The 12,986-nt window shown below is 44.7% G+C and overlaps 4 protein-coding genes across 4 annotated transcripts; 2 read left to right on the plus strand and 2 right to left on the minus strand.

The window, feature by feature from the left end:
* Positions 1–303: 303 nt before the first annotated feature.
* On the minus strand, positions 304–1,596 carry TRUGW13939_00070 (uncharacterized protein; the record flags this gene model as incomplete). The annotated part of the gene is made up of 5 exons (XM_035483285.1): positions 304–608; positions 669–736; positions 809–1,182; positions 1,246–1,344; positions 1,405–1,596. 5 exons carry the CDS (start codon positions 1,594–1,596, stop codon positions 304–306), a joined length of 1,038 nt encoding a protein of 345 aa, XP_035339178.1.
* Positions 1,597–2,222: 626 nt separating this feature from the next.
* On the plus strand, positions 2,223–8,496 carry TRUGW13939_00071 (uncharacterized protein; the record flags this gene model as incomplete). The annotated part of the gene is made up of 9 exons (XM_035483286.1): positions 2,223–2,429; positions 2,484–2,634; positions 2,694–3,151; positions 3,351–3,747; positions 3,955–4,069; positions 5,102–5,949; positions 6,788–7,006; positions 7,097–7,638; positions 7,717–8,496. Coding segments are annotated over 9 exons (3,717 nt in total), but the record flags the coding sequence as incomplete, so codon positions are not given.
* A 1,025-nt stretch (positions 8,497–9,521) lies between these two features.
* TRUGW13939_00072 (uncharacterized protein) lies at positions 9,522–10,482 on the plus strand (the record flags this gene model as incomplete). The annotated part of the gene is made up of 2 exons (XM_035483287.1): positions 9,522–10,196; positions 10,264–10,482. The coding sequence occupies 2 exons, from the start codon at positions 9,522–9,524 to the stop codon at positions 10,480–10,482; spliced, it is 894 nt and encodes a 297-aa protein (XP_035339180.1).
* A 204-nt stretch (positions 10,483–10,686) lies between these two features.
* On the minus strand, positions 10,687–11,769 carry TRUGW13939_00073 (uncharacterized protein; the record flags this gene model as incomplete). The annotated part of the gene is made up of 2 exons (XM_035483288.1): positions 10,687–11,550; positions 11,617–11,769. 2 exons carry the CDS (start codon positions 11,767–11,769, stop codon positions 10,687–10,689), a joined length of 1,017 nt encoding a protein of 338 aa, XP_035339181.1.
* Positions 11,770–12,986: the final 1,217 nt, after the last annotated feature.

Below are 12,986 nucleotides of genomic sequence, written 5' to 3' on the forward strand. Positions count from 1 at the left end.
TTTCTAACTGCATCGACCTGTGTTTGGCCGCTGGCGCCTAGTTTCCGTGTCGAGCCTTGACCTTTTTTTTATTGGCTGCGTCTAGAGTATACTGTAATATAGACTGAATGATGGACGACATTTTAGAGAGGTATTACGACCCTGAATTCGGAGAAAAGAAAAAATCATACATACATACATACGGCTTTCTGCCGTTAAGACGGAAGTTTTTCCAGCTCGAAATACAAGCATAGCTTAGAAATGACACGCCCCAGATTTCTTAAAACGAGAACTGAAAAGAAAACGACTAACAACGCGTCCCTTTTATTCCGATAGCTTTGTGTACAACCTTTCCTTGTCGGAACTTGCGGGGCTAATCTTACCACCAAAACTCTTTGGGATCGAATGCCCATACGGCGTGTCATCGTCATCATCTCTGTGAGCGGAGCGAGGGGCTGAATGCATCTGTATGTCGGTTGTTTGGACAATTCCATCTGATCTGGGATGATAGCCGTAGTCGCGGTTCTTGATGAACCTGTTCAGGAGGGGTCGGTAGGTTGGTAGTGAAGCAGCTACTATGCCAACACAGACTTCGACACAAGACAGAATGCCGCCGCCCACATCATCCCCTAAGTCTCAAATATTAGCACATGCTTAAACCATTTCATGACGAAACCAGGGTGGCATACAACTCGGATCCGTGGTACTTCCTACCGCCTGAACAGAGGCTAGTCGAACAATACTGACTATACACGCACTAGATGCTGGTATTAGCCGACCTCATACAATACTAGTAATAATGAGAACGTAGACTGATGGAAAGACGCACAAGGAACCAGCCACCAAGGTGAGAATGGTCAAAATCTTTTTCGTTCTTTTCATGTTCAGGCCCCAAATCACCGGCATAGGTAGGATCAGCAAGGTGAAGTCGGTGATAATGTTTATTATGCTGATACCCAGAACGAAGGAACCGAACGCCATGCATTTGCCCGGAACAGCTGGATCCCATTGTTTATTGACAGGAACACATGCGAAAATACTGCCGAAAATGGACGTTATGATCCAAGCAATGATAAAAAGTGCGGTGGCCAGGAAGGCTTTTCGAAGACCTTTGTTTGGAAAAATACGGTCGTAGAAGAGCAAAATGGAGAATTTGACAAAGGCGAGTGACATGGTATACGTGATTTCATTGGTGACGTTAGTCTGAAAATGGTAGGATGGGCACGTTAGCAACACTCGAGATAAAAAGAGAATTAGGAATGTTACCTTTCCAAAAGCCTCTGCATTGGTGATCATAATTGCATGCCTGCCTAACCCCCATCGGGTGACCAGAGCTAACATGACGAAGTAACTGGTGAAAAATACCTATATAGTTGTCAGAGGATACTGAAATTCCCCTTCATTCCGGTCACGGGGGCGTTATACCAGTGCGATGAGAATGCCAAAATCATCGAGACCGATGCCGAATTTCGCCGTGTTGCGCGCATACAAACGTAGAGCAACCGCAACATAGGAAATGCAGCCACAGGTAATCACAGTGGCTATAATGTTCGGGACCTTAGTATCGCCAGCATGCTCCTTCATGTGTTGCAACTCAGCAGGAGTAATGCTAGTCATTTTGAATAATAATAGCACATCAGGTGTCGGTTCTTCTTGAACTATAGGCAGTCGATTTCGAATATGAAACCGGATACTGAGTCGAGTTCTGGATAACAAGGGGAGTAAGTAGATAAAGAATAGCTTGAGGGGTAGCATAGGTACAAAAAGGGCCCTTTATTCAGGCGCGCACAGCTCAGAGGTTTAACTCTAGCATATTACCAGGAGATGGCCTTACAAGCGTAGCTGGTCCAGCGTACTGGTAATAGTATGTAAGCCGAGGAAACGCTCCTACAGGGGTGTTGCACTTGATGCATAGATATACATACTAGTGTTACTAGGGTTGATAGTTGAGGCCTTCCTTGATAGGTCGACAAAGGTTGTGAGCGATACGCACGGACCACGCTGTACAACTGTAGCCCCAATGACCCTAAAAATAAGGTTTCGGGCCGCCAGGAACTGCGCACGGGGTATTGTATTGTAATAATACGGATAAGACCCGGTAAGTTACCTCTGGGTCCGTTGGCACTACGTGGAGTGGATGCTTCCAAGCAACATACCGAGTCACTCCCACGCCAGCAGTTATCATGGGACGGACAAAGAAGAGGCGGAAATTTCCATACTTATTATTAGCTTCCCATAACAGACACAATAATTATACTTCCTTTCCGAATGAGCCTTCTCAAGTGCCGACCAGTTTCACAAGTAGTATTGGTATTATGCAGCATCCAATTGCTCTCAGTCTCCTTGTTCTCAGCTTTGGCTGCGTCCTAAGCCAAATTATAACCCGGCTCATTTTCCATGATGGCCGTCTCCATGTGTGGGTTGTGGCCGGATGGGTATTCCTAGAATGTGTAAGAAAGGATACCAGAAGATTGTCGTTTACCTGATCTTAAACGTATATACAGTTTCTTGTCCACGCAATATATCGATTGCAATTTTACCCTCTTGCTAAATATCCCGGACCATGGTGGGCCGCTATCACAGACTGGTATACAGTCCTTCATTTAGCCAAAGGGGACCGGCACCTGGATTTTTATCGCTTGCACTTAAAGCATGGTAACCTCATTCCTGTCAAATCACCACTGCTTATCGATGCTAATTCTGGCTTATAATAGGAAAATTTGTACGCTTTGGGCCGCATCGGCTATCCATCAACTCTGCTGAGGCATTGCACGACATCTTTGGGGTACGTGCCAACACACAGAAGTCCACCGTCTACGGATCATTCAAGTACTTTTTCAACGGAGTCAACATGTCTATGACCGAGATCGATCGGGACAAACATGCATTCAAGCGCCGGGTAAACGCGAGTGCGTTAAACACAGCCGCCGTGCGCAATGTCCAAGAGCAAATTTTGACCAACACTCGCTATTTCTGCACGCAGTTGACGGACGAAAAGCCCAGCTGCCAAGATGGATGGAGTGCACCACGAAATATTAGCAGACTTATTGGGTACCTGGTGTCTGATATCATGGGCGATGTGACCTTCAGTAAGAACTGGGATGTCCAACGAGACAAGGAACGTAGGCATTTTGTCGATGACAGCGCATTGGGCACAGCAGGGATCCATTTGGTAAGTTTGCATCTGCATCCTCGGTCGACAGATATTTTCTTTTGTGGTCCTTGTTTTAATTTGTATATCTACCTAGACGGGACATATGCCTGGACTATTTTTTCTATCGATGCACAAAATCTTGTTCTGGCCACTGATCCAGGGAGTGCAGCAGCTTGCTAGGCTAAGCGACTCTATAACTGAATGGAGAGTTGCTCAGGGCGCAAATCTCAAGGGAAAGGACCTCTTCTCTGCGCTTCTGGAAGCAGTTGATCCTGTGACTGGCAAACGCTTCACACAGGGCGAGCTCATTTCCGAAGCTGGACTCCTCATTGTTGGCGGGTCTGATACAACTGTGACTGCGATGAGTGCCACCATATTCTATCTTTTACATAACCCAGCCGCCCTTGCACGAGCACAAAGCGAAGTTCGAAATGCCTTCTCTTCGCTAGAAGAGATTACGATGGGAAAAAGTTTGGATGGTTGCCGCTACCTGGTTGCTTGTATTGATGAATCAATACGTCTTTCTCCGCCAGTTGGCTCTATTCTACCACGCCAAGTGCTGACAGGAGGACTGAGGGTTGAAGGGGAATATCTTCCGGAAGGGACTGATGTCGGTGTGCCGCACTACACACTCCACCATAACCCTGCGTACTATCGCGACCCGTTCACTTTCCAACCAGAACGGTGGATTGGCAGCGGTGAGGGCGGCTTTACCGAGATCGATGTAGCCACTGCACAGACGGCGTTTACTGCCTTTGGGGTCGGTCGTACGAACTGTATCGGACGACACTTGGCGTATCAAGAGATCTTGCTTGTGATAGGCCGAATGCTGTTTGAATACGACATGCAGCTTGACACCCAGAGCACATTAGGCGAAGGTGGCCCAGGAAAGGGTTGGGGCCGTCACCGTAAAGACGAGTACCAGTTAATGGACCGGTTTGTGAGCATGCAAGATGGACCGATGGTGCAATTTCGGGCCAGGAGTAAATTATGAGCTGGAGCATACAGGTATGTCGATCATTTACTAGTTGAATATTAAAGGAGTAGCCCTATTACTACGTGCACATCACTTATAAAGGGATTCTTGCATTAGATGCAACGCTCCCCAAGACAGTGGGCAGTGCTTGAACATGAAGTCGCTTTGGTGCATTCGTTGTTGGGGATCAACACAATTACTACACCATCCATGCCAATAGGAAATAACTGAATACGCTTGTAATCCTCCTTTTATGCTTTTTTTCCCTACTAGTCGTCGTAAAACACTGCACGGTGTTGCACTAACGCGCAGTAACATGTTGAACTAACGTGTTGACGTGTTGAATTAACTGCGCGTAATATATTGTGATAATTGCGGTGGAGAAAGACCGTTGAACTACTAGGTGTATTCAATGTTACATATGTAGTAGAGTTACAAGTACTAAATATAATCTTTAAATTACAGGTATTTCAATAGATTTAATTTACTGAAAGACCTTGTATATGTACAAAATTACGTTCTTGTTACAAAGTTATCGATTGCATACGGCTGATCTTTCCGTTAGGATTTGATTTATGGATATTACTGATATGATAGTGATGGATAACTCTAACCGTTCTTTCGGGTTTGTACGGGTTATAAAGGTACGTAGTCCAACATAAAAGCGCTGGTCTCCCTTCGAACCTTGAATCCTTCTTCTCTTGTCCCACCATTTTACCGGTCTCCTCTGATGAAACCAAAATACCACTGTTCGAAACCTTTTCCTTTTTTTGTGTAGTTTCCGGTGGCCATGCTTCACCGAGATCTGCTATTCGCAAAGATGCATGGACAACCGAAAAACGTTGACGCGTCTCTAAAAATGGGCTCCGAGCATCGCTTCCGAAAGGTAAAATACCCGTTTGCGTATTTCCTCGACATGGGTATATTCTAAACCTTCATATTCAGCAATCGGCCTCTCTATTCTCTTGTTTTCATATTTTGTGGCTCTTCAGCAAGAGCGACTTCAAGACCGTAATCTTTCCCACAGCGGCCTTTGCCGTTTTCAATACACTCGCTGGCGACTTCACCGAAAATTATACCCAATCGACAGACAACAAGCGCCTACCTTTTGCTGGCCGGATGCTCATCTCGGTCGCATGGACTTGGCTTCATCTGCTCATGGAAAATATCGCCAATCAAAGACTGCCACACTCTATTGTAGAGGATAGGTTGAATAAGCCATGGAGGCCCATATGCAGTGGGCGTATGGATAGCGAGGGAGGGCGCCAACTTCTCTTAACCGTTTTGATTCTTTCATGTGGACTCTCCTTTTTTCTCGGCGTGCTCGGTCCCTCGGTGGCTCTCGTGGTTTTCACTTACATGTACAACGACCTCGGTGGTGCCAACAGCAGTATCCTCCGTAATATATTGAATGCGTGTGGGTTGCTATCCTTTGGAGCCGGGGCAACTGCGATATGCGGTGGTAGTGGTTTAGGTGCGGCGCCATTGACCTCATTAGCATACAACTGGTTATGGGTCATTGCCACTGTAATTTCCACCACGGTCTCCGTCCAAGACTTGGAAGACTATAAGGGTGACCTTGCTACGGGTCGAAAGACGCTACCTCTTATTTTGGGTGATACGCCGACTCGCTACCTCCTTTCCATCCTCATTGTTGGATGGAGTACTGCGTGTCCCCTTTTCTGGAGTGTGACACCAATGGCATATATACCGCCTGTGACGCTCGGTCTTGGCCTTGCGTTCAATCTGTTGGGAAGACGTAACTTGGATTCTGATAAGATGTCATGGAAAATGTGGTGTGTTTGGATAATGGCATTGTACTCACTGCCTTGTTTACGAGGTGATCCGAGTAGACGGCCCTTCATTTCCACATTAATCGGGTATTGATTGTCGTCTTTTTCATTGTCTGTGCTCTACATTGAGCGATTATATAACAATATATTTAATATTGTACCTTACAAACAATCAAGTTAGGATTTCTCGCGAGTTAGGTTTGGTGTAATATTTCCGGTAATTGTAAATTACTTTCCTTCGCTGTTACAATACCGAAGGACCTGTTTAAATTACACAATACGCATACAGACTAAAGGCGCAGAGAACGGGCCTAGTAATGGACTAGTACCGGTATATGATATGATATACAGCAATTGATGCGTTTTAGCGACTAGCACATATGTAGTTGTGCATTCGAGCTTGGTATACCAACAGCCCCAATCAGACATTGTTCCCAGTGGACGGTTGCCGTCACATCGATGCTTTAGGCGTGCAATGCAAGCATGCATCCGTGTAGATCCTATAGTTTTATTGCGTGTGCGGCGGGTATCCAGGCGTCTAACTGCCGAACTTACATTGGTTCGGAGTACGCGAGAGCAAATGTCTGTATTCTTCGGTACGTGTAAAAATCTGGGATAAGGTTTGTGATTGTCAAATATACGATGGGACAGCTGAGAGATCGACGACCTAGCTACTACGTACTGTACAGAAACTGGACGAGAGAGTTGATCACTGTTTTATTATTAATTGCGATAGTTATAGGTTACTGTGGAGCTAGTTTGCGCTGGTAGAAGAGATTGTTAATTAGCTATACTATTTTTTCTCGCTGAACTTGCAAAAATTGGATAAAGGGTCCAGTTAGCATTTTATGCATTTGGCCACCCTATATTCCACATCTTAATCAGCCATGGATTTCTCGATTCTTCCCACCGTTGTAGCCGGTGTGGCTATTGGCGTTGTGTACACTGTCGGTCTGGTGCTTTACCGGCTCGCTTTTCATCCCTTGGCCGGGTTTCCAGGACCTTGGCTGGCGGCTGCGACGTGGTGGTATGAGTTCTATCACGATACTCGTCGCGGTGGTGGTCTTTATATCTGGCGCATAGAGGAACTGCATAAGAAATATGGTATGTCGTTTTTAATCTTCCCCTGACTGTACTCTTATATCCAAACAAAGGATAGGGGCTAGCTTCTAATGACATATTTTTTCCCTGTAGGACCTATTGTGCGAATTAACCCAGAGGAATTGCACATAATTGACCCTGAATTCCACGAAGCCATCTACGCTGGCGCATCATCAGCACGGGACAAGTGGGATTTGGCGGAAAAATCGGCCCAGTCGTTCGGGGCCACTGGCCATACGCCGAGTCATAAGTTGCATCGCATCCGCAAGGATTCTCTCAGCCCATTTTTCAGCAAGCGAACAGTCACGGAGCGAGAATCCCAGATCCGTGAAAAGGTGGACCGTTTAGTATCGAGGATTCGCGAACATGCTGGGACAAATCGACCGGTCAATGTCACTGTCGCATACATCGCGTTGTGTATGGATATTATTACCGAGTACGCATTCGGCCAGGCTTATGGATTGTTAGAGGAAGAGGATTTCAATGAACAATGGAAAAACACCATCATGGGAATCGTCAGCAGCATCACTGTTCTGACTCACTTGCCCTGGATTCCGGCATTGATGAGGAGTCTCCCCGAGTCGGTCCAGAAGATGCTATCTCCGAACGTGGCCCTCCTCCTTGAATATGAGAAGGTAAGAATACTTTTCTTTGAATAAGGAAGTTGTCAATTTTACCCAGATATGCTGGCTGATCCTGTTCCGTCTCTATAGCGTATTCGTGAGAAGATTCAATCTGCTCTTAAAATTCATCCGGGAGTGAAAAATGACACCCCAAGTGCCGAATCCACCATTTTCGATGCTGTACGGGATAACCCAAAGCTCCCAGATTCGGAAAAAAGGCTTCAGCGTATGTCAGATGAGGGAAATGTCTTGCTGATTGCAGCAACCGAAACACCTGGCAAAGTGCTTGCGCTACTGACATACCACATCCTCGCTGATTCCGTCAAGCTTGCTCGTCTACGTTCTGAACTGGAATCCATCAACCCAAAACCTAGTGTCAAAGAATTGGAAAGCCTCCCATATCTTGTTGCCGTGGTAAAAGAAGGATTACGCTTACATGGCGGCGTAGTCACCCGGTCTAAGCGAATTGCGCCTTACGATGCCCTTCAATGTGGACAGTTTATCATTCCTCCCGGAACACCATTGAGCTGTAGCATCTATTTTATGCACTACGACCGGTCCTTGTTCCCGGATCCGTTTGAGTTCCGGCCAGAGCGCTGGATTGACGTCGACGACGCTACTAAGAAGCGCATGGAACGCCAGTTCGCGCCCTTTGGCCGGGGAACCCGTAGCTGCTTGGGATACAACTTGGGCATGGTGGAGGTCTATATGGCTCTCGCGGCTGTAATAACCGAGTTTGAAATGACGCCTTACAAAACAACCCGCAAAGACGTGGACTTGGAGCGGGATTGGCTTATTCCTCAACCGAGTAAAGATTCGAAAGGCGTTCAAGTTTTAGTTACAGCTGTGCGTGGCAAGTCTGACTCGTAAGCGGGTTTTTTAATGAAATTCTTTTTTTCAATGGCCGACACAATGTACTGTCAATGTATTAACATCCGAATACCAAGTACTCTGTAGAGATCACGGTGTGTTGCCACACAGGCACATGTTCACTGTTGGCACAATATAATTTTACATGTAATAAAGGAGGATCAAGGGAAAACATTGAAGCTATACTACTTAATGAGAACATTGAAGAAAGCCGGTTTTTACGATTATTATTTTCCATACTGCGCCCTCAGTCAACATACTGCAAATTGAAATATATATTTCAATAATCACTCCAAGAGCTAATAACCAATATTTAGATAGTTGGTTATAAGTAATTAGTAAAGTAGGACTGAGATAGTATAATGTAGATATAGAAAAGGTGGGTGAGAATAGGGAGTGGTAGTAATAAAGCATAGGACAGTAAGCCACACCTGTCAGCCTACATAATGAACTAGGAATTAAGATTTGCAAATAACTTCACATATTCCAGGGACACTGGCTGTATAGAATAATAGTCCAGACCAGTCCACCCATCTTCACATGTCGCCAAAGAGGTCTTTTATTGTTGCCTAGTGTGCGATAATTGGATCAACTGAGACTGGGATCGAAATCAATAATCTATTTTGTATCTTTATGTAGATGTTGTCAGGGCAGAATTGTCGATAGCTCGATACATGTAGGCAGCAGAGTTCTGACCTGTAAAATCCCGTGTCTGTCCCGGTCTGATAAATGTATCAGCGGAAAGCGAAAAGCGAAGTGCGAAGTGCGAATACGAGTTCCCCAATGCAGACCAATAGCATTGAGCTTATGGAGTAGCGCCTTTTTCTCTACTATGTTTAATATGAAATTATTTCTGTGGGTTACTTAGATCATTGGTAAATGCCCTATTTATGTATCAATACATAAAAATATATAAAGCTCGAACGAGTCTCAAGATAGAATTGATCGCGAAGAACATTTGAAGGGCCTCCATTCATGACATTGTCTAATGTCGATTAAACACTAAAAGAGACCAAGTTCACAAAATGGGCAAATCTATATACTTCTATGAACCGTCGCTGGCGGCATCCATCATCTTCACCATCCTCTACGTCATTCCCTTCCTCTATCACTTTTACATGACTGTCATTGCTCCTTGTACGGGGCAGTACAGTAGGACAGGGTACTTCATACCAATCGTGATCGGCGCCGCAATGGAAGTAGCCGCTTACGGCGTCCGTGCTGCGAGTGTCAAGAAGCCAGACAATGTAGGGTTGTACGCAACGTCCTCGACGTTAGTCGTCATTGCACCCGTCCTTGTCTGTGCGAGTCTGTATATCCTGATCGGACGGTTGATCCGGTCGAGCCTAGAACGACATTCGAATGACCCGACGGCGAAAAGGCTACCAGCGCCGTTGGCAGGCAAGATCTCATCAGCCTGGATCCCACGGATCTTTGTCATCTCGGATATTCTTAGTTTCCTCACGCAGGCTTCGGGAAGTGGAATTGCTTCTTCAAATGACTGGCAAGGGACCTCAAAAGATGCCGGTATAGGCGTGCTCATTGCTGGGCTGGTGTTACAGCTTGTTACCTTTTCGATTTTCCTTATTCTTGTCATTTGGTACCATATTCGCATAATTCCTCTTTCATCAACGGATACAAGGAGCTCCGAGGCGAGGTTACTGTTAAATGGGATGTATATCGCAGGTTTCTTTATCACGGTAAATCATACTCCTATCCCTTTCTTGTTATTGACCAGGACCGAACCTACTAACTGCCGACTACTAGGTTCGTCTGATTTATCGAGTCGTTGAATTCTCTATCGGTATAGGAGGATATACGTGGACTCACGAGTGGCCGCTTTATGTCTTCGAGGCAGTTCCGATGTTTGTTGCAATGGTGGTCATGGGGCGGTATCATCCCACATCGATTCTCGAGGACAAACCGACAGAGTTACAGTCTCGTGGAAAAGATAGCGAGGGGCAGCCACTGGGTCGACCTCTGTGATCTTTTTGAAAGAAGGTTGCAAGATTCCATCGACCTTTTCTTATAATATCTCGACCTACTGCCACTTTCGTACTTCGCTGTCTTTGGACACACCTCCTCATGCTTGTCTCGTTGGATTTTTTTGGAATTTCTTCGACTTCCAGTACATTTGGATTGTTAATAGACGTCTTGAATGACTGTTTCTTTTGTTTCACATTTCTTGTTTTATAGTTGCAAAACATCGGTTTCGTTCTCGCTTGCAGACATCGTTCCTCCCGCCTCAATCCATGCTTTATCCGTCACAATAAACCGATACTGCAGCTCAACCAAGCCGCGAAATTTGGCATTAAGGCCTCTATAGATACCAATTCCCCACTGATGGTTAGCGAGTGTGTCCTTAGGAGTTTCTCGCATAGACGGCTTGAAAGTACTGAAAACTGGCTTCATCATGATTGTCACAGCAACATAATGGATCAACAACAGTCTGGAGACATGGTTTCCAGGATCCAGAAAATCCATGAACTCCTGATAGTCCATACTTCCCCATCCGTTGTAGAATTCACTCAAGGCGATGAAGCCTTGCCGCCCAGAGATCCGCATACAACGGTATATATTTAAGATGGCGTGGTAGTTGATTCGATGGCCATTTGCCTCTAGTAGCGGCCGTATGCCCTCTAGTGCCTCAATAGACATTTCGAGAATGTCAATATCCCAGCATGGGGTTGAAGGGAGCTGAGAACAGACTCGCGCGTATATAACTTCCGACATAAGCAGACGGAACATATCCCTTTCTTGGTCCTGACTTCGAATTTTCCGTGTAACAGTCGTACAGCCTCGAACCATGACGGCAAAATCGACTAATCCATCAGTCATGTAATTTGCCTGGAATGTAAGTGCGTAGGTTGTGGCGAGGATCAAGTCTAAATCAGTTTTCGTGCATTGGTCCACTGTTGCAAGCGCGTCACCCAGATATTTAAGCGCTCTGCCTCTGTGAGAAAGAGCTAGAGGGGTATATTCATCCGCTCTGGGCGAAATTAAGGACAGATGAGAAGCTCCAAGAGAGAGAATTGCGTGCATTAAGTGCGGACACTGAACTTAGATTAGTATACCATGGGTGAGTTTTCAAGGTTGGCCTAAGAAATCCATAGAACATACTTGATGTGCATACGCCGGCAGAGATGTTTTCCACAAGTCTTCGCTGCCAAAAGGAAGATGAGGATATGCAGTGATCAAGAAGTGGTGTAAGAACCTGAGGTCATGTCCGGTGAAAGTCTCTGGCGACATATGTGAAGGTGAACCCGATTCCATTTGTGATGAGGGTAAGTAATTCCCATTTATTGAGGTGCTAACGAGGGAATCATGTTTCCTTTCCTCTCCTTGCCTATACGAGATTCCTTGTGTCGGATGGCGTCGACGCACCAGCTGGTCCTTTGATGGGTATATGCACTCCATATTCCGACTACTACAGTTGTAGCATGGGCTAGGACGTGTCTCCTGACACTATAGAGATTGTCAGTTAAATGCGTTTACAATTGGTAGGGTCGACACTACCTTGACTCTGCGGGTCTTGCAGTTCAGACAGCCTTGACGGGATTTGTTATGTGGTCTTAACGTTCTCATTTTAATATTGTTGACGGTCGCGTTTTTCTGTCGCAATCATCGCTTGCAATTTTAAATAAGAATTTTTTGTCGTAATCTAGGATATGTAGCTGTTAATCAAATGTTGCCATTCGGAGTTTTCTATTTATAAATACCTAGGCAGCAACGAAAACGCACCCATTATTCGTGATGTTCCGTGGAAAAAACACGAACAGTAAAACATCCAACGCAGAGAGAGATTAAGTCCAACACAATATTAATTTATGCTACGCTTTCCACAATCATTTTTAGGAATTTCACTAAAGGATTTTTAACATAAATTTAGGCTGGGTTCACAATCTTGGTTAATACTAAGTCCACATAGTTATTAAAAGTAAAAGAAAAAAATTTAAATGATTATAAAGCCATTTACTGCTTTAAGTGATTTATTTAATTTTCTGTCTGTGAAAAGTAATTGCTGAATATTTCTATTGAAGTAAGATGGTTTTAATAAAGAAGCACTATACTTACTCGTTTTATATTAGGGTATTTAACTCTTTATGGGTAATACAAGAAACTTTTCGCTGACTAGAATAATGTGAGATAACTTGTAATAATAGTACCATTTATATAGATAAATTTTACTGAACCATGATTTTATAATATTTAGTTAAGAAGAGCTATATAGATAGCTGAATATAACATGCCTAGCCTTTTCTAGCTGTACCCTGTCACTCGTCAGGGCGGCAAGCTGCACGAACTACATGTAGATTGGGACAGGCAATCAGAAGTAATAGTGTTACATCTGACTTATACTTATCGCTCAAACATCTAAATATCAATTGATAAATTCATCTCTATTAATCGAATTCTACCTGAAATAAATGTACATCGTGCATTACTAATGTGTACAATTCTGACTCTTAATAACAAGAACAGACAGACTA

Source organism: Talaromyces rugulosus, chromosome I (genome assembly GCF_013368755.1).
Source record: "Talaromyces rugulosus chromosome I, complete sequence".
NCBI lineage: Eukaryota > Fungi > Ascomycota > Eurotiomycetes > Eurotiales > Trichocomaceae > Talaromyces > Talaromyces rugulosus.